The 26,457-nt window shown below is 39.9% G+C and overlaps 1 protein-coding gene across 3 annotated transcripts in view; it reads left to right on the plus strand.

The window, feature by feature from the left end:
- Positions 1-1,896: 1,896 nt before the first annotated feature.
- Positions 1,897-26,457, plus strand: part of TOX (thymocyte selection associated high mobility group box) — a 226,604-nt gene continuing 202,043 nt past the window's right edge. For 2 of the 3 annotated variants that reach the window (XM_074897711.1, XM_074897713.1), the window contains exon 1: positions 1,897-2,388. In XM_074897711.1, coding sequence (XP_074753812.1) covers positions 2,287-2,388 — 102 coding nt within the window. In that variant the 5' untranslated portion in view covers positions 1,897-2,286. Of the gene's footprint in view, positions 2,389-3,876; positions 4,021-26,457 lie in introns of those variants that run through there. The other variant, XM_074897709.1, reaches the window with a different exon arrangement.

The following is a 26,457-nucleotide window of genomic DNA, read 5'->3' on the forward strand; positions in this document are numbered from 1 at the left end:
ATAATCCTGAAAAAGGAATATTGCTTCAACAATGTTTTCACTAGAGTTTTGTTTACATCACTTATGTATTTTTTCCAGATAATTAAGCTTTACTGAAAGCACATTGTTGGGCATGGAGGAAAGTCATGGCTTAACACTATCTTGAAGGACTCTACAGTATCAAAATATGTGAGACACAGATTATAGTTACTCAACAAACAGTGATTTCTTCACCTGATATCTGTGATTTGCTCCTCCTTAATACTGAGTCCTCTTGAAATCTTTATTCTGAATTTTATTTTTTGTCAGTGTTGAGAAGACAGTTTTGTGTGACAGTGTGTGCTACAAATCTTAAAAGTTCTTCAGGTTCCAACTGTTTTGTGATGGAACTGTTCATGAGTATTTGATAAATGTAACCATCCCTGTTAATTATCACAATTTCAGCTTATTTGTACAGCACTCACTAATTTGTTTTTATTTAGAGAGGGAAAGGCATGTATTGTTTTCATAATACAACTTCTCTGTAGGGCATTATCTAAGCATAGTATAGTGTCTTTCCCGTATCCTTTCTCTTGCATCCTTTCTGCCCTGATTAAAACTACTCAGCAGGAAACCCAGTGGGATTGCGCACGGTGTCTTGAAGTCACCCTTTCTTTCATTGTTTTTGCCTGTTAAACCTTGTTTTTTGCTCGTCAATCCCTCTCCCGCCTCCCACTGGATTCCCAAGTTTCCTTTGTCAGCACCCTTGTTTGCAGCTAATTGCGCTCCTCTTCGTTTTCCCTACCCCATTCTCATGCCCTTCCTTCCTCCGCTCCCAGTTTGCCCATCTCCTCCACCCTGCTGTGAGGAAGGCTGTGCCTGGTGTCAGTACTGCCCACAGCGTGGCCAGGCCCAAGCACTACGAGCTAATGAGGCAGACCGCAGCTGACGAGGTATTTCATGGGTGGTTCTTTTTTACTTTTCACTCGCTTCCTGGTTTCTGAGGCGTGCACATGGATCAGTTTATTTTCTGCCACCACAAACTCTGGGCGATGGCTTCCACTCTGCTGGGACAGAAGACGGAGGGCTCACCTATCCCGCCGGGCCCTGCCGGCGGCTCGACCGACAGGGGGGCCGGGGCACAGGGCGCCCGACCCCACCTTCGCAAAATGGCCGTGGGGATGGGCCGGGGGGCTCTCACAGAGGCAGCTCGGGACCTGCCCGCGGCCACGCCGGCAGGCTGTGCCCGACCCATCGCGGAGGCCAGGGCCCGGGGCCGAACCCCCCCGCCCCCCTGCCGGCCTGCCCTCCCGCCTGCCCTCCGCCCCCGGGCCGGGCCGGGCCGGGCCGGGCCCAGCCGGCGCGGCGGCAGGCCGCGGAGGGGATGCCATAGTAACCGGCGTGGGGCCGGGCGGCGCCGGGGGGCCGGGCGGGGAAGGGAGGGCGGGGACGGCGGCGGGATGGCGGGCGCGGTAGCGCCCCCTCTCCGCGGCTCCCAGCCCCGTCCCCGGCGGCCGCAAATGGCTCTTCCCCCGCCGGCCCCTTTGTGTGAAGCACACTCGGAGCACCGACTCCGCCGGCGGAGCGCGCCGTGTCCCCTGCCGCCGCCCGCCGAGCCGAGCAGTGCCGAGCCGAGCAGTGCCGAGCCGAGCAGTGCCGAGCCGAGCAGTGCCGAGCCGAGCCGTGCCGGAGAGCCGGGCGGCGCGGGGCGGCCATTCCAGCGCGGGCGGGCTGCCTCGCCGCTCCCCCCGGGGGTGCGCGGGGGCCCCGGCTGCCGCCTCCCCCCCATCCCCCCCGGCCCCGCTCCTCACGGTGGAGGGCAACCAAAATACACCGCCACCAAATCCAACCAAATAAATAATAACAATAATAATTAAAAAAAAAAAAAAAGAACGGAGCGAGCGAGCGAGCGGGAGGGAGGGAGGGAGGGAGAAGCGAACCAACTCCGAGACTCCCATAAAGAGAGGCACACACGGAGCTAGCGCCCCGGTGCCGATGCGTGGGGGAAACAATAAGTACTCGAAGTTACCTGCCCTGCCGTAGAAGAAGGAGGGTTTGTTGATTCTCTCGCAGACATCTGCAGACCGGTGCTTTTTTGGAAGAGATTTTTTTTTTTTTCCTCTCCTCTCTCTCTCTTTACAAACCACAAACGGATGTGAGGCAGGGAAGGTGTTTCTTTGACTACTGAAGTCAGGCACCTCTTTTTTATTCTTCTCAGTCTTGTTGTGTGCCCCCCTCCCCTCACGCACATACACACACACACACACACCCTTTTTGCACCAACATTAACGACAAAAAGAAAAGGAGTTTGCTTGATGTTTTAGTGAAATGGACGTAAGATTTTATTCACCACCTCCTCAGCCTGCAGCCGCTCCTGATACGCCTTGTTTGGGACCTTCCCCCTGCCTGGACCCCTACTATTGCAACAAGGTGACTTCGTGTTTTGTGTCGTCCGAGGTGTTTTATCTGTGCTGTCGATTGTGCTGTTGTCGCGGCGCGGTGCATGAGCGGGCGCTGCGCTTTGGGCAGCCGCGCACCAAGTTCAGCGGCGAGGCAGAGGGCAGCGGCACTTGCCGGGATTTGGGGTTTGGGGGGCGCAGTGCCGCCCGCCGCGGAGAGGTGCCGCCGGGACACACACCGGCTCCCCTGCAGGCACCCCAAATTAAAAGCCCGGAGTAGTTTGAGGGCGGGCGGCTGGAGCGGGGTGGGGGTGGGTGGGGGAGGCATTTTCCGTAACATCTTCCCTTTCGGAGAAACAGCGTGGACAAGGATGTTGATGCGAAGGACTTGAATTTCCAGGGCTCCTTCATGAGAAAGATCGTGCCCGCCACAAACCGGCAGAAACTCTGCCCCGCCGCGTACCCCGCAGTTCATGTGTCAGAGCGGTGACTTGGCGGTGCCGGGAGCACGTTTTGTGTGTGTGTGTGTGTGACATGTGCATATATATATAAATACACACATACACACACCTCTCTGTAGGTGCACAATAAGGGTGTATAAGGCTGACAAGTCGGTTCAGAACAGGGGCTCGACTTTGTCCCGGCTGTGCAACTGCCTTGCCAATATCACCGTAACTTGATTAAACCGCTGCAAATAGGGTCAGTACCTGAGAAGAGCCCAAGTTGCAGGTCCCCAAGCCCTGGGGAGGAGAAGCTGCAGAGGAGGGTCGCGCTAGCCCAATCCTGGGTTTGGTTACGAGAGTTTGGTGCCGCGATCCCGGGGCACTTTGCCTTACTTTTGCCGCCGAGGAAGGGGGCTGGGGTTCCTGCATTGTTACTGCCTCTGTGTCCTGAGCCAGCTGGTGCTTTCTGCCTGAGCTGCACTTTCTCTGCTGTTACGGAATGGGCTTTGCACATGAATAAAACGCTGGCCGTAGGAAATAAGCAGGAAGTGCGAGCTACCCAGAGCACTCCTGGAGCACACCCCCGCCCGGGGAGAAAGCTGCGAGCGAGCGCTTCCCGGACATTAAATGCCTTTAAACCTGTGCGCTTCGGCGTTTGTTTAGAAACCTGCCGTGGAAGCCTGTGGCACGCTGCAGCAGATGTTTGTTTTTGTTTGGGGGTTTGGTTTGGTTTTGGTTTTGTTTTTTTCGCAGCGTAAACTCCGCAAGGAGCTGGCCGGTGGTGCGGGGGGGGCGGCGGGTCCGGGCGGGGCGCGGTGGCGGGGCGCTGCCGCCGAGGGGGCGCCCGGCCCGGCCCGGCCCGGCCCGGCCCGGCGGGGCGCGGAGAGCCCGGTGCCGCGCTCGGCTATTGTCGTGCCGGTCTCACGTGTCAGAGGGATGTTCAGAGACGTCTTTTTCACTCCGGGCAGCTGCCCCGATTCAGGGATAAACCAGGCAAATAGCGTGTGTCTGTGCTGGAGCGCGGAGGCGGCAGCGCCGGGGTGAAGCCCTCTCAGTTTTCAGGAAAGATTTCCCACATGGTCTCATCTACCAATCACAACAGAAAGGACCAAATTCATCCGGGCTGCATTTCACATATACTCAATGGAGTTATAGAATTCAGGGGTAAATCTGGCCCTTTGTGGTGGATGCCTAAGGATATTTCGAGAGAGATCCCAGAGGTATGACTGTTAGCGGTGTTTTAAGTAACTGTATTTTGCAGCATCTGGCAAACCTGCCCTATAGGTCGGAAGTTTGTGCCAGGAGTGAACTTTGTTCAGCAGGAAGAGCCCAGATGCGTAGCAGCCTGTATATGTGCATTAATTTTGTGTAAGTGCTCTGAGCAATCATGAGGCTACTGCTACCTTTGGTCTGTGGCTTGCCGTTATTTTCTCTGTTGCCTGTTTTTGTAAATTGTAACCATAAAGTGTTGCCAAGTGAGAGACTTGGGCTAATACTAATGACATAAGCACCAAAGTGTCTCAAGACCCATTTGGCAATGAAACTGGACAAACACTGTTAAACCTATCAGTGATTTTAAGGCTTCAAAAAGAAGGTAATGACTTGAATACACATTTCGCTCATCATTCTTGAGATAGTGGGCCAGATTTAATTTAAAAGTTAAATGCTTTGGAAAATCAGGAATTACTTTAATATATTAAATCATTTTCCAATTAAGTTCCTTAAATCATTTTTGGTGGGTTGCACTGCAAATCGAATAAATTAATTTAGAAAGTTGTTTTCAGAATTTCTTTACTAGCTGGTTAAAGCTTCTTTTAAGTCATGCCATGTATGAGGGAGCAAACTGTTCTTTTTAAATGCAAATGAGACACTCATTCTGTAGACAAGTTGCAACTCTTATATTTCACTTTGCCTGAACTGATAATGTGCTTAAAAGTGCACAGTCATAAGACATATGTTTTATGCTTGGAAAAGACTTACCAGGAATGTTTCAATATAAGATAACGAGTATAGGGTAAATGTCTTTTCAGATGTCTTTGCCACTGACCATTGATTACATTAAATGGACAGAGTAGGTTTGCCAGGCCCCTTGGAGGCGTACGCTTACTGAACATTTTTCACCCCCTTCATTCTCCCTTCACCCAGCGTGATTAACATTGCTGTGAAAATTCATCTGACTTGTTCTAAACATGTCGTCATGTTACAGTATTGCTCTGTCACTCATTTTCGTGCTGTGTGTATTTAGGGAGTTTGAAGGGCGGGAGGCCTGCAGAATTTTATGTTCAGTAAGTTTGAGTGTTTGCTCTTGATCTCTCCCAGGAAAGGAGATGATGGCATGGATCCGTGTTCTGGGTTGGAATGGTGGTCCTGACTAGATCTTAACCTGCAAAACTCATTCACAACAGTTTCTTACAAAGTTAGTTAAAACTTGCTTTGGGGCACTTACTAGTGGATTTGGCCCTTGTTTCCATACCTGAGTTTTGTTGGGGTTTTTTTTACGAATAGGGCAGACTTTGATTCTTTACATTTTAAGTCTGCTTGAGCTGCTGGTAATTTTGAATGCATTCCAGAAATACTTACGCTTTTATGTTTTCTAGCTGTTGTTAGCACTAGTTTTTTTCCTGATCAGATGATTGTTCGTAGAGTATGGGTGAGTTCCCAGGCACATTCACAGGAGGTATTGACAGTGCATTTTTCTGTAGCCAAAGGAAAATGCAATAATGTAGATTCAAACAATCACCTCATCTTACAGTTTTCAGTTGGCAGGCTTTGTTTCAGAAGACCGCTTAGATCTTTATTTTATAAACCTAAAATAGTATTCTAAGCATCTTAGTCTAATATTTCTTTATCTGCTGTGAAAGCTTATTATACTCCACATATCCTTGTTTCTCTCGCATTACCCATGGAGAGAGAAAAGTGAAAGAACAATGCAAACAATGTTGGTTATGACAACTGTGTGAGGTATCTCTTATACAAACAGACAGAATGGATGGTATGCTGCAGTATATAGGTCAGCCTTTGAAATAACATAGTGGAGCTCTTACCCTGGACAGATTTAGAGTTGGGGTTGTACTGTTCGTCTCTTGAAACTTGAAGCATAATAGCATTTCAGACATTTACAGGCTAATGTGCATAGTCTGTTCAGTTGAAGTTTATTTTAAGGAGCATCACGTTCCTTAATTCAGTTGATTGCTACCAAAGAAATAATTTAGATAATCTGAGTGTTTTAGTTCGGTAGAAGAACACAGTCAGGGATTTCAAGCTGCTTGAAGAAGTCAGATGATAAGTTTAAATGTTTATGTAGAGAGCAATAAATAACATCCTTATGGCTTTCTGTATTGAAGTGTCACCTCCAAAGACCGCTTCGATCAGTAGTGCAAGAAGGATTGGTGTATTTTCATACCAGCAACTTTACAGTGTTTTAAGATATCTGCTCACATAAAGTGCAGTTATATAATTATACTTTGACACAGCTAATGACAGGGATGCTGACCCCTGCCAACAGTAGGGAGAAAATAATGGTCTTTACTGCTCCCAATGGTTAGCCTTGCAGAATTATGCACTAGATTCTTCTGTGATTTGCCTCCTGGTTAAAAAATACAGGAGCCTTCAACTCATCTTTCTTGTATTCACTGGTAGTTGTCAGTGAGTGGAAAAATACAGCTAGACAGCAGAGGTAGAATGATAGACTGTAGTTGTTTTTAAAAAGAGGAATAAAGAGGAAAAAAGTGGGAGAGGGAAGCAAAACCCTTCAAAATGAAAAAAGGAAAGTGACATTGGGTGGAAGTGGATAAGGAGATATAATACATTGCTTTGTAAGCAGGTAACAATCCCACTCGTAATCAGAATTCCACGGAGCAAAAGTGCATATATTCATACAGAGCATTTAGAATAATTTATTGTGTAAACTTAACCCCACCATAGAGACTACTCTAAGTAAAATGCTCCATGGTTGTTTATAAAGTGTACATTATTTCCAGTGGCTTGCTTCTATCCAGTCTCTATGTGAAACTCAGAATTGTGGCAAGCCAGCACTCTGAAGGACAGCTCTAAAGCTGAAATGCTGTGTTAGTGTTTTGACAGCGGTTTAGATTGTGCTCATCTAATAGATCACCATGTGTTTATTCGGGGCATTTTTTTGTTTTTCCTTAGATAACTGCCTTGTCCCCTACTGCATTAGAATCGTAATTGAAATTTGTTGCTGTCTCTTAAAGGAAGGATTAAGCAGTTGCATTAGTGCCGACTGTTGATTTTTGAGTGTGAAGTCTTTTAGTTATTTTCAAAAAATATCACATAGGAATAAGGGAAATGGACTTTTTTTTCCTGGGTTCCTAGACCTTAGACTGTAGTCTCAGAGTTGCAGGCAATCCTCAAGTATACCTCCTTAAATTCCAGTGTTCCAGAAAAGAAGTGGTCCTGATTTTAGGGGTATACAGAAAACAATTTATGTATGTATTTTTTGAGAAATCTTTCTGAAAGGTGTCTATAAACCAAAGCATTTGCAGTCTTTTTTTTTTTTTTTTTTAAACCTTGCCAAACATCAGTACCTTGAGAGAAATTATGTTTTATTCTCTTACCAGAATGTTGTGGTTTATCTCTAGGGCATTACCCTCAACCAGCCTATCATGAGGACTTCTGAAAAAAGTGGGGACTGTAAACAACTAAGGATGCTGTATTTGCTAAACACTACAGTGCATGCAGTACCTCTGGTGTTTACATTAAACCAAAGAGCAGCTGCAGCTACATTTGAGGACTTAAGGAGCTGATACTTTGGAGGACTGAACAGTCCCAACTCCCATTGGATTCATTGTATGTTGGGGGTGATCACACTTTACCAGGAAGAACTGATCACCCTTGTGTGCTCAGATTCCCATCTTGGCAGGACTTTCTCTTCTTGCTAACACTGTACAGAAGCATTGGGAAATGGACTATGTTTAAAACACAACTGTATTAACCAGAGAAATGTCCTAACCACAGTAAGGTTTAGATCAAAGTTCTTGGATATTTAAATCCTGTATTGATGGCAGGTAAAACAAAACTTAGACAGTGGAAGCAAAAAAACTTCCTTTGACTGCTCTGTCCGTGTGCCTCAAGAGTGACCTGAAAGCACCACTTCTTGTGGTGAGAGGGTAGTCCCTGGATCAAAGCAGACCTTGGCTTCTGGAACTGTCAGCGGTGGTAATTAGTGGCAGCTTTGTTTATCTTTTTGAAGTGGACACATGCTCTGTGGGTGTCTATCTAGATACTTATTTTAAATATAGCCTAACCAAATTTAAATGTTTCGTTGTTGCAGTTGGCCTAGATGATTGTTGTAGGTCTCTTCCAACTGAAATTTCTATTCTATTCTATTCTATTCTATTCTATTCTATTCTATTCTATTCTATTCTATTCTGTTCTACTGTTTTTGTTATCCAACTTGGTAGCGATTTTCTGCCCAAGGAGTGATTTCTCTTTAAAAATGCTTTAAAAATGCTGAGTTATAAACTACTCCAAAACATGGTTTATAGCAGAAGTGACAAATGACTGTTAATTATAGCAGTGCTTCCAAAATACTTTCATACATGGAATTCACATCAACCTGAATGAGATTTTCTTGGTCATAACGTTTTTCTCTATAGCATTGAGTTGGAAAATGTCAACATTGCATTATTCTGTGGTTAGGCACAGATTACGTAGCATTAGCAGCAACAAACATTGCCCTTCCACAGCAGCAAGTACATAGAAGAAAATCTCATCTCCCCTTCTACTGGAATATCTGCATTTTATGTTTATCGGTTGTGATCAGTTTTAGGTTAGTAAGTCAGGGCATTGAATAAAATGTTTTCAGCAGAGATCTTGGTGCAACTGACATTTGTAATGTCTGTGGTTTTCTTTTGCTTCTCATGTTTGCAGTAAGTAGTTTATTTTTAGCATTTGAATTTCATATGGCTCTACTAATATTTATATCTTATCTTTCAATTGCACATATGCTAACACTGTTCCTGAACTGTTCATTTAGTGTTTCTCACTGGGCTGCTATTTGATTTGCCATAGACCCTTGTAGTATGGTTTCCTCCCAAGAAGCACGCTGCTTTCTGAGTTGCAAAACATACTTGAATTACATGAGCATCTGACAAATCCAGGTTAGTGGAAATGTCAGAATGTTTTAGCATTCACATTCTTGACTGTTAAACTGCTCTCTACCAATCAGAAGTGGTACGATTGGCTTTTTTCAAAGGTACTGCTGGCTAAGCATGGAAATTGAGCTGCTGTGGTAGTACTTTTGTCTCCTGCTATTGTTGTTGATGATTATATGGTCTTAAAGGTTAAATGGAAGTTGTTGTAGCTGGTATGTATTTTTGTTATATTAAGGAAATCTGCAGCAAACTCCAGTTACTTATTCTGTATGCAAGAAGAAATAAGAACTCTGAAATCAGACAGTGATAACCTGTACTTAGGGAAATGGGTCAGTAAAGGAAGTATGAAGTCTGCAATGCAAAGCAAAAGATTTATCCAGACAGTTCCTGCCAGAAGAGTGAGAAGATTATGTATATGTATAAAATCCTATTGTATCAGTGCTACTCTATACATATATACACACATATGTTTCTGCTTCATTATATATTGCTCACTTTGAAGAAAGTGAACTTTGAGAATCCATCATTTCTATTCTGTATTATAAGTAGCTGACTTCGATGTCATATTCTGGTTGCAGTTGCCAAAAGTGCATATGTTTGTGTTCATGAATAAGAGAAAATAGTAATTTCTTATATGATCATCGTGTTTGCATCAACCTGAAATAATAATAAATAGTAAAAGGAAAAATGGTGGTGAAAAGGGATGATAACCTTTCAAAAAAGTATAATTTATAATTTGGCAGACGCAGTCATGAGCATTAGTCATAGAAACCTGCAGATAGTAGAGGCTTAATATCAAAGCTAATGATTTATTTTATGTTAATGACTTTCTGCTAGGGCATAAAAGACTGCTCATAATGGACTCTCAGTGCTGTGTTCAGTTGTGAAGGCTAATGGGATAATCTTACCCAAAATTAAGCTTTTTGAAGTAAGTCATGGTGTTATTTTTTCCAGTTAACTCTTGAAAATGTATTTGCAAACATTTTTTTAAGAACTGCTTGTAATCCTCATAGGAAAATACAAGGCAAGGTTTTTTTCTTCATTAGCAGTTTTTTAAATTGTGTTGGAAATGTCTGTTTATGTTTTTTTTAGAGTTCTGAAGAATAACATTCATGATGTGGAAGTCATTCACTTCAGTGGTTTTATCATAGTGCAATAAGTTTTTGTGAGGCACAGTTGCTTTTCCAGGTTGAACAAAGGAAAAGAATAATTATTTTTTTAATGGCCTAGCCAGTAATTCACTAAATGGTAGTAAAACTCCTAGTTTTGCTTTGAGAAGTTTTTAAAATCATGTTTACAATTAGTTATAACCAACATTATATTTCAATAAGAGATAATTTGCCTACTAAAGTTCACATAATGTGCTAATCATGTCTAGTGGTTAATAAAGGCCTCCTATCTCACTCCCCTGATGGCTATAAAAGGCTATTATGTTCATGGCAGCAGTTCAGGTACAGCTGCTGTGTGTTAATAATGCATCATTGTCCCACTAATAAACACAGCAAAGGTCAGCAACCCTGAGCACCTAAAACACCTATTCTCTTTCCAAAATATTTATTAACACCTTAATGGCATATCTATTCATTTTGGTTAGGATTATATCAGTTAATGACCCTTACGGAATCCCATGCGCTCAGGTTTTGCAACCTACATGCTGTTGTGGGCTGTTGCGCTCATCTTTCCTCCTAAATATTTCTTTTTCACAGCAACTGTATGTTGTTTCTTTAAGATTAGCACTCCATGGCTACTTTATGATTAACTTACTTTGCTACTTAGTTGGGCAATTTTCATTTTTTTCCTCAGCTAATTTAAGATTATATTTAGAGACTGACTTTCATTAGTTAAGACGCTTTATGGAAATTGTGACTATGTGCTGGAAAACTGTGCGATTGTGTAATACGCATTCACACATGCACATGTGCACGCACAAAGAGGTGCATGTGTGCATGTGTGTATATATCAGCACTACTTTCTCTAGGTTCCATGCATAATTTTATACTACTGACTTATGTTTTCCTTTTTAGCATACATTGCTGTATTCATAAAGGTTTTTTAAAATGCATTTTCTACAGACAAAGAACATACTCACATGGGATTTCCATTTTGCCAGGGAAACATGCAAATCAATAGGCCAGCACTTATCTGCATTAAAATTAGGTATACTGTAATTTATGGGCGCAGTGATATTGTATTTGTCTTGCATAGCCTCAGATATTCTTTAAGGTAGCCTGGCTATGTGTCCTTAGAGAAAAGCAAAAGTGTTAATTGAACAAAATCTCATTTTCTCATCTTGTAGTATTGCCTTTTGTTTTCTGTTACTCATTTTGAAAACCTGATGGGGTTTTTTGTGCTGTGTGATTTACAAACAAATGTTCAGAGGGCAGAAAAATACCACTACACTTCCATCAAGAGAAATGAAAAAGCTTAACTAGCTGAAGGGTTTCTATTTGGTGTAGCACATAGCTTCAATGACACATTTGTCATGCTTTAAATATATAATACATACAATAAAATATGTACAGGCATAGTTGTGATATATGTAGTGTCTGGCTCCATTGCTATTGTTTGTAGTCTCTACGGTTGTCATACGTTGTTCTTTGCACATCATACCCTTACAGCAGAATTTGACACAATTTCTAGCTTTCAGTCCTGCACCATTTTCATTGCACAGTATACATGAGTTTGACAGGGTGTGTTGAGGACAACTCTGGCAAGCAATTGATATTTTGAAGTGGCAAGCGTTTCAGCAGCTGCCTGCTTGTGAAAAAGGAATGATAAGATATACTGTATTGTTAGTTTCAGGCAAAGCATTAAGGTTTAAGCTCTGTAAAAATGTACACATTATTCGTCAGTGGTGAAGCAAGCCTTTTATGTTTTTTAGAGCTTAGCTCTCTGACTGATGTGAACTAGAATGACATTGGTTTAATGGTCAGTAAATGAATAGGAGTACTTTGAATTTGAACCGCTGCCAATTTTGCACCAACAAAGAGACTGACAAAAGAAAGATTTTATGTGAAAGCACAGCACAAGCAATGTTTGGGGAGGTGGGGAGAGGGGTAGAGGAACCCAACAGAAATATTATCCAATGCAGCCTTGTAATGATACTAAAATTGTTAAAACACATCCATTTTACATGGCTCATCGGCTACAAACCTAAGCTGTTTCATCTAATGTTCTTTAAAACCTGTTGTATACACATAGTCTTTTAGAATATATTCATATGGAATTTACAGTGTGTTTTTCTAAATACCACACTGTGCCCTGAAGGCCTGTTGGCAGAACATCAGAGTTGTCCACTGCTGGAGTTCCCAAGTCTCTCTCTATCTGGTAGTGGGAAATTGTAGTTTAATCAGTTATGGCACTTTCAGTGTGTAACATTCATTAGTAAGGCAATTTGTCATGACTGTTAATAGTCAGGATGCATCTGCTCTCTCTTCGGTTACGGAGCGTGATAAGCAAGAGGGCAAATATTTCAATATCTAATAATATTAGCATGTTTGAAAACTGCAGTTCAAGGTTAGCGCTCAAAACACAAACAGCAGATTAATAACGACCTATTTATTTTTACTGGTTTTACCTTTACAGAGTTGATTTTAAAGTACCTTAATGCTCTTATGAGTTGTGCATTATCTAACTAGGTATTAGAAAGTAAATGTTAGCATCTTCCGTGTTTATCAAAGACTTTTCCTCTATTGTCATAAATTCAACGTTAGGATTTTTTCAGAGAGTTGCAAATACTTATAATTGAACCACATCATCTTCCAGTGTGTCAGTAATAAATTGTTCATGGTATCATTTTTGGCAGTAGCAGTCCTTTTACAGAGTTAGTTTTGTGGCTGGGCATTTTACGATGTTATAAAAGATATTCAGTACCTACCAAATAGACAACATGCTTTTAGAATAATGTTATCTTCTCACTAAAAACTGTCTTGTAATCATTGTTCTAAATATGAAAGGTTAAATTGTTTCCCACAGTCAAGAAAGGTTAGAGGGTTTTTTCACATATGTCTGATAACCCTCATGTATTACATAATATGATAGCTTCACACACAATAGCTTTGTGACACATTTTAATTTTTAATGAAAAGCCCCCCAAATTTTAACATAATGATTTCTTTAGAAACCGAGCCCAATCTTGGTAAAATCCGTTCTTGCTAGTAACAAAAGCTGTTACTGTTTAAGTTCCTGTTCAGCAGTTAGTTGGTACGCTTCACTGAATGTTGTCAAAAAGGCTTTTCTCTTGATTGACAACCCCGTAGGAATGTGCATGGAGATTTTAATTGCATATCATGTGTGCATATCAGAGTGAGTGGATTCACTGACTCTGCTTAGCTCCGTATCTCTACAGGTCAGCCATGCCAAAACACTTTTTTTTTTTTTTTAATAAGCAATTGATTTATTTTCCAAAGAGAGAGAAAAGGGGCATGCAAGTGAAGAATGGACTGTAAAGCAAAAGGTTCCTATGAATTTTTGGAAGAAAAATGTGTGCAATAAGTTTTCAGAATGTTTTAACACAAGTTAGAGGTGTTTTGATGATGTAAATTCATTTCAAGTCTAAGCTGGCCAAAGACTGCTAGAATATATTTTTCTTCTGGCATTTGCTAGCAGAAGTGTGTTTTTTTACTTTTTTTTTTTTTCCAAAGAGTACTTTGAACAAAATGAGTCCAAAAAAAGGTAAAATGAGTGGAAAAATTTACTGAGGCAGGCTGCCCTTGTGTCTTGCACCTTTATAGAAGACATGGGGAAATGGTGGGAGTTTCTTCGTATGTGTGGGAGATAATGGTGGGCTTTCTCATTCATACTGGATTTGATCCACATTCTTTGGGCAACACTGTTACTCGAGGTAGTGATTTGCCTGCATAAGGACTGGAAGAGAACTCAGTTTGGAGCCTGATAATAAAACCAAGTTTTGATATCAACTGTAACATAACTTTTTTTTTTTTTCCTTGAAAACAGTAAATGATAGTAGAACAGTAAATGATAGTAAACTGCAAAAATGACACTGATAAATAGATCTCAACATTTTCCATAGCCAAGAATATTGCAGGTGAAAATGACAAAGCCAAAGATTTGTTATTATGAATAGTAATTAGATTTTGATGTCTCAAATTAAATTCCAGGTTTCATTTTACATCAGAAACCACAACATTGACTCTATTTTTATTTTTTTTTAAAAGCTCACAAAGCTTTAAAAAAGCTCACAAAGCATTGGCAACTGAAAGCACAGCTACAACACAGTTGTAGGGAACTTTTAGCTGAGTTAGTGTTTTGTATCTGTACAGGGACACTGAAATCTCAAGGCAGATGACAGTTGCATTTTTCTGGGAGAACCCCCCGGGAAGGAATTGTTACTTAGTCAAAAAGTTTCCTTCCTGGTTTGTCAGTGCTCTGTGATAAAAAGCAAATTGTCTTCCTTTTGCCCTTTTACCCTTTGTGGAGGGCCAACTCACAATTTCAGGTTACGTTTGTGTAAAGTGTGGAAAAGGAGGATACCAACCAGGCTACAACAGCAAGGCACATCACTTTGTCTGACAATGTGCTGTATAACTTTGGCACCTGTATGGAGCCTATTCACTCCTGCATTGGATTAATGTGTATCTTGTCCCATTATGTCTTGAATGTCAGTAAACCCTTAGAAGTGCTTAAAAACTATGAATACCTTAAGAAGAAAATCAACAAGACTTTGCTTTATTTTTAATGAAGCAAACCCCTTCTGACTTAATATATGTCATCAGTGGATGGTTGGATCTGTTAGGAACTGTCACTTCCAGGGATTTTCAGGGTTTATCAGTAGAAAATAGAGGGAAATGGGAGATTGCAAAGATAGTAATCTGAATGTGAGATTCCCTTTGTGCAGTGCATATTCAACTCCTATGAGTAAGTGGATCAATAAGGAGCTGTCAGTTTCTGGACACCCAAAGATGCTTGTGTTTAGATTTGCCTGGGCTCACACCTGTGCAAGTTTCAGGCATTTTCACTTCTGATAAAGCTTCTTTTAGAGAATTTCTAAAATTATTCCTGCTGTTGGGAGCTCTCTATCATAGCTACCAGATCCGCAAGGCTCCCAAAGCCAGGAAAATTGCAGAATTTGGAAGCTGAAACTTGTAAGAAATGAAGAATTTTAAAATGTTTTTTTCATTGTTGAGGAAAGAAAATATTTACATTGTGCAGCATGGTAGAGCTTGTAACTCAGGTTTTGATAAAAATTAGACCAGACCCTGAAGTTGTAATTTTGGATTAACACTAGGGCCATTTTTGTAAATCAACATAGTAGCTCTTGTAGTAATGTTGAGAAGATTAAAACTCATGAGGACTTCATTTGTTCAGGACTTTGGTTATAAAGTCAAACACTTTAAGACTGGGAATGCCAGATTTAAGGATGTCTTGATTTTACTCTTTAGTATGTTATCATTGACAGGTATTGATGGAGTGAAAGAGCAGATGTGGAAAAAGTGATCATGCCATTGCAACTTTGTCATTAATGCAGTTACAAATGGCACCTGAGTTAGGCTTTCAGCCAGCCTTAAATCTGGCATTTTCCACGTTTTGCCCTTTTGACTTTGTAACCCAAATAATACTCTTTCAAAAATGTCTTTTGTGTGTGTGTTACTGATTTATTGGATTGCATCCATGACATTCATTGCTATCGTCTATCAGAAATGTTTGAGTCTCTTCAACATTTCAGCACAGATTTTTCTGATGCAGAGTTAACTTTTTAGTAGCAGGGGAAGTTTTGTCCTGGTGAGTGAGGGGAGGACCAAGTCTTGCTGTGGCTAGGAAAATCCTGATCTTACCAGTCCTTTTTTTTTCTGTGGGTAATTTGACACAGGCTGTCATGAGACATGCTCTGTTCTAAAGATTTGCAATCCAGCATGAGAATACTTGTGTTATTTTTTTGTCATGATGCCCACAATTTGGGCTAAGGAGCTCAAGCATAAGTTAAGTCTTCAGTAATTTCAACAGTTTACCTCTGAACAAAAAGCACTTTTCTATCTCAGTATCTTTTCTTCTGGTGAATTTGAAAGATGCACTGCAAATAATGGAACTGGTTGAGTTTTCTTAAGGTTAAAAACACCAATTGAACTTCAAATACAAGTATTGTGACCAAAATTATAGTAATATGTACTATAGTTAAACCTGCAATCATGAAATAAGATAAACCCTATTGTATGTATCCTTATTATATATAGATACTATGCTTATAGGAAAAAATAAAGTAGCATCTGTTAAATGTATGTTTATATTAAACTCTATAAATTTATATAGATTATTTTAGTTCCAGTAAAACCAGAGGATTTAGTATACAAATCGTTAGGGTTTGTCCTATAATATTTTTCTTTGGAGCTACAACAGAGTCTATGTATATAATAATGAAAGCTCAGAGAAAAAAAAAATTTGAAATGGAAAAATATAGTATTCAGCTGAATCTATTGCCCTTTTAGAGTGCTCTGATTCCAGAGGACTTTCTCAAACAGAGCATTACAGTGGAAATACTAAAGCAGCATTCTCTAACTTGACTTTGGTTTTATTCAGTCTTTTCAGAAATTCAAAATGTTAATATTTACTGCAGAATAATACAGGTAAAGTTCTGAATTTAAAAGGTTTTGGTTGGAGAAGACTGCAGACTTTCTAGGAACAAGTTAATTACAACAGAGACAGCCCTTAACCTGCTGCTTCCTACATGGTTGCCTGGGTTTCTAGCAATGTTGGAAGCTCTTTGTTTATATTAGAGCTGTGAGCATATTCTGAAGCAATGGGGCACAGTGATGTACCAGACCTGCAAGTTAATTTTCTGCCATTCATTCATCAAGATCTTCCCTTATTCTTACTACTGAGCTTGCAATGAACCCGTACAAAGCTGAAAATAACGGTATTGGAATTTATTAGGAATTTAAAATAAGAGAGTATCATAATCATCAGGTCTTGTTATCCTGGGTAAGGATCAAACATGGTTTGAGGGAATGTGGGCTTTCTATCCACTCTGGTAACTGAGTGTTCAGTCAAGTGTAGGAGAGGAGAGCAGGGAAAGAGGGCACTGAGTGTTTAGGGAGCTCATCTAAGAAAAAGAGCTAGGGCTGTGGTCTCTCAGTGCTGATTTGAGCATGTGTTTGCATTTTACCATCACAGAACATTTCTGCCAGGAGACTCCTTTCTCTCTTTATGTTTCAAGTATTCTCTCCATAGAGATACAGAGCTTTGAAAAGACAGATGAATTGCAACCTTACGCAGAGTACCAGTTGCCTGGTCATCAGGAATTGGTGCTAGAACAGAAGAAAACATTAAGATATCCTGTAGAAAATAGATTTTCTGAATGGTCTTGGGCAAAGCTGGATACCATTTCCACCAGCACGAACACCTAATCTATCACAAGGGAAAAGCTGACCAACTCACTAGGTGAGAAGGGACACCGCTGGAGCATCCTGAAGTCCCTGTACTGTCAGTGGTGAAGGGCAGTGTGAGGTGTGCCCGAACAGGCTAACTTTCACTCTCAATTCTTTGGGGTGATTCAAAAATCTCTGATTCAGAGACACAGTGTGACACTAGACTGGACATTAGGAAAAAAATTTTCGCAGAAAGTGGTCAGACAGTGGAATAGGCTGCCCAGTGAGGTGGTGGAATCACCATCCCTGGATGTGTTTAAGGGTCGTTTGGATGAGATGTTGGGGGATATGGTGTAGGGGAGAACTTGTAGAGTAGGGCTCATGGTTGGACTTGATGATCCAACAGTTCTTTTCCAATCTGAATGATTCTGTGATTCTTTGAACATGCCTGTTTCGAGGAAAACAGCCAAATTCAGATTTACATGAGAGCAGAGCTATTAGGATTGGGACTGATCAACTGGAGTAGTACTGGATGATGTTAAAAGTTCCATGAATGTGCCTTTACAGAAGTCTTTATGGTGCATTGTGCTGCTCTTTCGGTGGACTTGCATGACTCCAGGCAATATTTACTGGCTCATGGAACAAACTCTGGAGCTGCAGAGTCCTCTCTGAGAAGTGCTTTCTGTCTTCAGTCCATGAAATGTCATGTTACCTATTCCATTGTTGACTTCTATCTGCTACTTTTCTTGCTTATGTTCCATAGAAGTCCTGACATTCCACAACAGAGGCTGCCTCTTCAGCAGCTGATTTACCATCTCCTGCCAGGAAGAGTCTTTTAAGAAGGTAGAGTTCAAAAATATCAGGAAATCCTTTTGTGACCATTACACCGATAAGGTCATATAAGAGATACGGCGAAAAGTAGTCTTTCCAAAAATAGATCCTGGTGAGAGAAGGAGCAGTCTCCAGCAATGTAGGGAGAGGTCCTTCAACACAAACTTAATTACTTAATTATGGAGGAGGTCTAGAGAAACAGTATGAGATGATATGCCATCTAGTGTCCCATTCCCTGCCCCACCCCCCTCCCACTCCGTCGCTGATAAAATCAGTCTTCTCCACATCCCAATTTGTTATCTCTTGACTTGGATGAGAACCTTGTTCCTCCTCAACAGCAGATCTTATTTCAGCCATTATGTGGTGGTTCAATAACTTATGCCTGTAGCTCTTAAAAAAAAAATAAAAAAAGAAGTCGACAGGTTTGGAGTACAAGGACTGGCCGCACAGTTATGTGAGTTCTTTAGGGCCACTCCACAGTACTCTGTAAAGATCATTTTACTGTTTGGTTTTTGGTTTTTCCCTTCTTCTCTGCCTTTACAGAACAGTACAGTTGTCTGTGTAGATGAGAATCTGGCAAATGAATTCTGTTGCACAGAAATAGTTTTAAAAAATTACCTTAAGATTATTAACCACACCAGTGCTAGAGTAATGAAAGGACTTGCTTATACCTACAAAATCAGGGAAGAGAAAGATCAGAAGTAGAGCTGGAATTCCATACTTAGTTTTAAATTTCTAGTTATGGCAGCATATTTTGTATATAGTATTATTACTCTTTGGCTAGCCCTGCTGCGTCTAAACAGTTTTGGGTGGGCTAAGGATGAAGTTTCAGTTTAACTCGGAATTTTCTTGCTTTGTGGTTTTAGACTTTAGATTATAATAACATTTCACGAGCATCAATTTTTATGGTATAGTTCATTTGTAGGAGATGCTATTTTTACACAGTCCTAGTACTAACAGAACTCGCATTAGATTTTAAAAGGTGAACTTCGTTATGTTTTTCCTGACAAAGAAATGTATCATCTAGGATACAGAACTGTGACAAGCTGTTTGTGAAATAATTCAACAAATCTTTTATTTTCTTACCACTTTTTGCCATTATCCTAAAAAGGAATGCAGCCATGAGCAAAACTTTACCCTCTCAGTGCTTTAGTATATGGGCTGAAATACACTCCTGAATATCTTATTACATTCTGTATGCACCACTTGTATAGGACTGCCGATGTCTGTCAGCAGACCTGCCTTAATATGGTCTCCTGTTCTTAGTATCTTGTGTTTAGACTCAGTGCAGCACAAGTACAAAGCCACTGTCTTTTTAGTGTTGAATTTTTAATATATTTCAGCATTTGTAATGATTTCATTACAGTACTGAACAGAATTGGACTTTATTTTTTACACATACCACTGTATTTGAAAAAGGAACCATTCTTCCCTCCTTTGAAGAAGTGTGTACAGTACATTGCGTACTCTGTTCTGTATGTATCTGTGTCTCCAAATTAGTTTGTATCACCTCTGTTATAAAACTCTTTTTCTTCCACCGCTACTCTGAAATTGCCTTTCATACTCAGTGTAACCTATGAATTGGTCCTGCGAGTGAGTCATTCCAAGGTTGTTGTTCTTCCCTTATAACTACATTTAATATAAAATACTGTGCTCTATGTTGTGTCCATCTTTCTCAGATGGAACAGCGTCTGCTGAGATGGAAAAGCAGAATGCAATATCAGAATACATTTAAATGTAATAACGTCTCTAGAATCTTTCTTTTTATGGTACAGAAATAGCAGCTCTCCTGCCCTTATCACTGCTTTGCTTTTAGAGCCTTGTGGTATCAGAGCATTTCAATAACAGGCTTGGCCTTGCAGGTCGCACCCTAGGAAAAATGCCACTGAAATCCAGAGTTTTGCTTTCTTCAAGGACTGTGATTTGGCTTCATGTCAGCTATATAAGCCTATCTTAGGTACCCTCTTTTCTTATGCAAAGATTCATGTAAGCTTCATTGTTCTAGATATCCTGCACATTTCTTGTATTAACAAAATGATACACCTGAGGTTAATTTTCAGGACTATTGCATTTTACATGTACTGGCCCTAAAGAAACCTTACTGAGAACATTAAATTCATTTTCTATTGAGTGTTGTTTGTCCTATAAGTACATATGCATTCCAAGGTCCATCAAACACAAAGATTTTAAAGTATTAAACCAGTATTAGCTATCACAGTTACAACATCACATTTTATCTGTCCCTCCTGCAGTTGCAGAACTGTGGCTGAGGTTCATTTGAGTTGTGCTTTCCTCAAAAAATAATCAATTAGTTTCACTTTTCTCTATGTAGTGCATCAAGCCAGAAGGTATTTCATTAGCAAGTGAGCTGTGAATCTGGAGTAAGATACAAATGCACAAACCCACTGATACCCTGCCTCTCTGCAATACTCCCTGCAAGATTCCCTGCAGGTCTTTTTCCCAGTAAGTAGGATAAAAAGTGCAGGTAGTTGGAAGGGAACTTTGATGGCTGAGGGAAACTCATGCCAGGAAACTTGTTTTTGTTGTAAAATAATCGCATGTCTTTCCATCCATATGCTCTTACTTTGGGCTTTCAGAAACACGTGACTCATGCAAAGCCATGGTGTTCTCATGGTGTGATTCAGGCTGCTGCCTGCATGGGACATCTCCATAGTTTCTTGAGGACCAACTGTTACTACTGGTAAAAATTTTCATGTTTCCTTTAAACTTCCATTTCAAATTCAAAATCCTTGCATAAGTAGATACATGTAACTAAAGAACCACTGTGTTTTCCTGATACAGGGAGGTTGTCCGCTATTCCTTTGAGCTGTTTCTTGACCCAGTTCTGTGTTACAGTTTTGTTGATGTGATGTACAACAGGCTGTGTGGGTGGTTAAGTGCCATGGGCCTGGGTGATGTGAATTTATAGCACACTGGCTGTTGTACAGTGGTGTTCCATGCAGATACTTCCATGCCCACAGGGGATGCCTTTGTGTAAAGATACTCTGCTTTGAAAGCAGATGGACATTATTGCTTCCTAGTCCTTCAGAGTAAGTTTTTGTCTCGATCAGTGAGCTGGTCTGGTTTGTCATGTGACTACCAAGCAAAGGGAGCAGATTTCAACTGTTAGTTACACATTTTAAGTGGGTTTTAGCCAAATTCTGAAACTGTGCCCTAAAATTATGTGGGGATTTTGCAAAACAGACTGCAGATTGGTGTGGGCGCTAATCTATCTGTGTATGCAAACCCCATGTATACATCTACCTTAGGTGTATTTGGGAAATAGCCTATAGGTGCCCTGTGAGTGCAGGTAATTCAAGAATGAAATGTGTTCTAAAACTCACTAGTGGATGCAATTCCAGTGGCAAACAGTTCTACCTAAAAAGAGATTGAATATGATTTGCCTAACTGAAGTATATAACAACCATTCTAATTTGGAGTAGTTTTAAGTCTGTCTTTAAAAGTGTTTCAGGAATCATTTTGAAGTAGAAATCTGAGAATATGAGATACGCAGAAGGAAATGTTTCTGTCTGTCATGAAAAATCTGTATCTAGTTAGAGGCTGCAGTGATTGTGAAGAAGAATGATAGTATCTCAGCTATGCAGTATGCATTTTTGACTGTCAAAATTTGCATGTATTTAATGCATTGAACTGTTTTAAAAACGCTGTTCTTAGGATACTTGTCAAAATATTTTCTATAATGGATGAATTTAAATCTAATTAACATATTCATGTTTTAAACTTATGGGCATTTTTCTGTCAAAAGAAGTGCATAGTTTATATTCACATATAAATATCTGATAATATGCTATATTCAGATGTAGTGTATAGCTCAGTCTTAATATATCTTAGTCGCCAATACAACTTTACATAGCTGTTCTTAATATTCTCTTAAAGGAGTGGATAAATGTTTTATATCTACAACCTATCTCTTATAGTTTTGGGTTTTTTTTAATGGCGGAATAACAAAATGGAGATAAAGCTACATCAGATACTTGTTTTGTGCAAAACTCAATGTGTGTGTGTAATACTTATAAATAAAGGTGCAAAAGCAAATAGTGTAGATGTCAGGTAAGACAACATCTATATAAACTCTTTGCAGAGTTCTGAGTAATCTTTTGTTAGTTCCTCCAATAACTCAGTCTAATCAAATACAGGGACGCAAGTGATATCATGTAATAGCTTTTTGGAATCAATAAATATGCCATGGTTTTGAATCACTAGCAGTGTAGATGTGGCTGATAAGCTCAATTGTTGGAAAACTGATCCCATAAAAGTGAAAAGTTAGATCTTAAAAAAAATCAGATGAAAGCCAAATCTTTTATGAAATAAAGTGTGTCCAAGTTCTACTTTGCACAAATTTGGAAAAATAATTAATGATATGATAGAAAGAAACATGCAAGTTTAGCAGCGATCTCTTCCAGAATCCAGGCTATTAACTACGGATAAACTATAACTGTGGGTTAAAGAAACTAGATATCAGTTTTCTCAATCTGCAGAACATCTTCAGAAAACCGCCTTTGTATCAGTATTTAAATTAGAAACTTAGGTGTAATTGTGACAGAGGTCTATACCGGTTGCTTTCTAAAGCTTAAACACAGGTAAAGTTTTGGGATAGGAATCCTCCATAAAACTGACATGGCCAGTTTAGAAGTAGAGATAGGTAACAGAGTTGATTCCTCAAAGTATCCTTTTCTTTGTTCATCTGGCTTGCCAGTGTGCCTTATATTGTGACTCCAAAGCATCTAAAATTAATGTAACACCTTACTAAAAAGATGGTGAAGCTTATGCATGGCATGCTAAGCTTGTGCATAACCACTGGTACATAAAATCACATTGAAGGCATCCCTAGGTAGGAAAGAGTTTTCTAATGTTGAATAGCAAGACTTGCTAGTTTGTGCTACTGGTGTATCTTGACTAAGGTTCCTCCTTTAAGTGTTAGACATCCCATTCTTCACTTGGTATGGGTTGAACTGTAGTTTCTTTGCTGCACTATTCACTAATGAGTGTCAGACTTCTTGATGGACTTTGGTGGCATGGGTATTCTTGTTCAATTTGCATGGCCAAAGTACACTGAAGTTCTGTGGAAGATATCCAGTGTATTTCAGATGTTATGTGGGTTTATTGAATAAGTTTTGTGGTAGCTGGTCTTACCCGAGATGTTTGTGGAACTGGGATCTCTATTCACCACCTGAGACCCACCTGTACAGTGGCTGCTGGTACTTCTGTGTTGATGACATGCATACCAGTGCACAGTGTAGAGGCTGACTTTGGGAGGAGAGCTGTTGGGATTCAGAGTCTGGTGTGTCGTCAGTCTACTTGTTATGGAGAACGGATGACAGTTTGATGCTTCCTCCCCCACGGTATATATTTTAATGGAAGCTCTATGGATGGCAGCATTTGTAGAGCTGAGATATATTTAATAAAGATAATATATTTTGTAATTTGGGCTGTTTTGGTTCAGTACTCAGCATTTATTTATATGCTAGTAGCATCCATATTTAGTGCTGTATAAATTAATAACACTATATTTAGTAAATATGAACTATAATCATTGTGCTGTTTAATTTGGGTCTAATAAGTACTTGCCAGACTAATGTGTAGTCATGTAGTTGGGCAGATGTACAAAAATGTCATTAACTTGTTTTGATTTGAGGACAGTGATGTATGTGGCAATGTCTGTGAATACTCCTGCTTTTCTTACACCACAGCTACCTCATTTGCCAAATATGGCTATGATCCTTTGTCCATGTTAATTGAGAATGGCATCCTTATTCATCATGTGCAGGGTTTTTTTCAGCCATTAAAATGCTGTCCAAAGACTACTCAACTGAGGAAAACTACAGAATAATACAGAGTGCTTGTTTATCTGTTGTTGTAAGCCTTCTGTTTTATCTCATTGTAATGAATGGGAAAAGGAACTTTCACATCTGAATGCAATGCTGTTGCTAAAGAGCACAAATTCCTTCTGGAACATCAGCATTAATAATTGGACTAGGAGTTGCTTGAAATATTTTCATCAGCAATGTCTCTGTTCAATGTTTCTTCTTTTCTTTGACCTTCTGAAAAAATAAGTGAAAAATGCATTAAGATAATTTACATTAGTTGTCAAAAACAGTGTTTATTTCTTTGATAATAAAGGTTTCCATTGCTTGATTAAATTTATGTTTATATTTGACATTTTCCAGGGGTGCATAAATTCGTATGACAGTTAAAGTCTACATACTCCCAGTACCTAGTGCCAGGTTGAGTTGAATTTGGACACATCACATAAATAAAAGTGGTTTTATGTTTCACCTTCATCTGGTAGGTGAGCACTCCACCTTTTCTTGTGAAACATAATCGGTTTTGACATGGCAAAATTAGATCCTGGCTATTTATTATCTGCTGAAATCAAAAACCATAACTGGGAAAGCATGTGGTAAGTCCATTGGAGCAGCTTGCATGCAGAGAAGAAAAGGGGAGGCATTCCAATTTTATAAGCTCAAGGTGATTTTCTCTAACACCTAGACCATTTTAATTAATTACCCTGAAAGATTGAGTAAATTATTATTTGAATACTTTATGGCATTACATGTTAACATTTCAAGGACAAAGTGCTGTACTTAGCTTTTCAACAATGCTTCATCTGTCAGAATATATCTTCTGAATTTATGTAGTATACTGCAGTGTAAAGGGTAGTCAGAACTTGAGTACTATGAATTATTACAAGGAACCTGAGTCAAATATGATCTACTGAAATGGGAGCCCTAATATTTATGGACACCTGGTAGGGACCTACAAATTAAGAAAACCACAGATCTTGCTTCTCAAGAATTAAGACTTTAAAAATATTTTTTAATCTTTTCCTTACATGATTATTTTCTTTTCTTTTTTTTTTTTTTTTTTTTTTTTTCACGTGAAAGTATTAAATGAATGCCATTAAAATGTTGGTTGTAATATGGGTACAGGCTTTGCTGCTAATGACATGTCCGTGAAGTACATACAGCTCTGCATATTTGCAGGGTGAGATGCTGCTTCACTTGCACTGCTTACACAATATGCAGAGCATCTCTGTTTTCTCTTCCTTTATGACTTTCAGTTTTGACACTTTAGCTTTGAGAAGAAGATTTAGGAAATGAAACAGGTACCTGCTTGGTGGACATACCTATAAGTTTCATATAACCTGTTTAAATCAGTGGGATATGTGAAATGTGATAGGTTATTTGGATGGTGTTTGTAACTAAAATATTAGCTGTACTCCAGCTTTACTGGAGCTGTACTCCACAGATATAATCTTTCTTCCACTGGAAGAGCATACAACCTTTTAGTAACTTCATGCTACCATCAATAGATTAGATTAAATCCCCATTTACTGCATTATATTAATATTTTCAATGGCACACTAATCCAAGAAATAAATGTGTCAGTTTCTATGGCTACCCTGTAATGGGCACAGCCATAAGACAGTGCCTTAAGGCCACATAAAAGACTTAATGTACAGATTGAATAGAAGCACATTATTTATTACTAAGCTATCAAGCTGAGAAAATTTAGTGATCTCATTTTTTAGATTTGCTCATTTGACCTGGTCCAATTTGCTTGGCTGATAATATTGAGTATTTAATACCACAATGTTTTCTCAGTTTTAAGTATAAAGTGATTCACACTAATTTATTTCAGAACGGTTTTGTGAAATGAATGATTTTTATGCTCCTATGATACTTATTGATAGTTCTTTGCATTTTGTGTGGCTTGAAAGTTAAGTAAGACTCTTGCAGCCTTTGTACGAACACATTAGATTTCAAATGCACTGCTATACAAAGTGAGAGAGACACTCCTTTCTTCTTCCTCTCACGTTTTCCCCCCAGATCCTAAGATATGTTGAGGCATTCTGAGCTGTAAATAACTTACAGTGAAGTAAGATGGGGTGACCAGCAGGAGTCTCAGGGACTCCTCTGACTCTGGAGAGTCTTTGGGGCTGATGCCAGTTGATCATTCAAAGGTGGAACTCATCAGCCTTGTCCATGGGGGATTCACCCTGGTGGAGCACTGGAACTATAATATGTCATTATAATTTCTTACCTGATGATCCACACATGCAGCTTAGCTCTTTGATGTGTGTGATACATACCTCTTCACCCTATGCCCTGTGATCACTTTAATATGTTGCTCATAGGGTCAGAAAACCAGACACCACAACTTGACTTCCAGCAGCAGTGATGGTGTTTGCAAATGATGAGCTGGTGCAGCCCAGAGCATTTCTGTGCTCATTCATACTAGAAGAAGGATCAGTGTCCTTAAAGATGAATTACAGGAGTAAAACACTCAGGAGACCTGTTTGGCTGCAAGCTAACATAAAATGACTGGAGGTCCTGTTGATTAGAGAAGGTCTGGGGTCAGACCAATC

This window comes from Athene noctua, chromosome 2 (assembly GCF_965140245.1).
Source record: "Athene noctua chromosome 2, bAthNoc1.hap1.1, whole genome shotgun sequence".
Classification (NCBI taxonomy): Eukaryota; Metazoa; Chordata; class Aves; order Strigiformes; family Strigidae; genus Athene; species Athene noctua.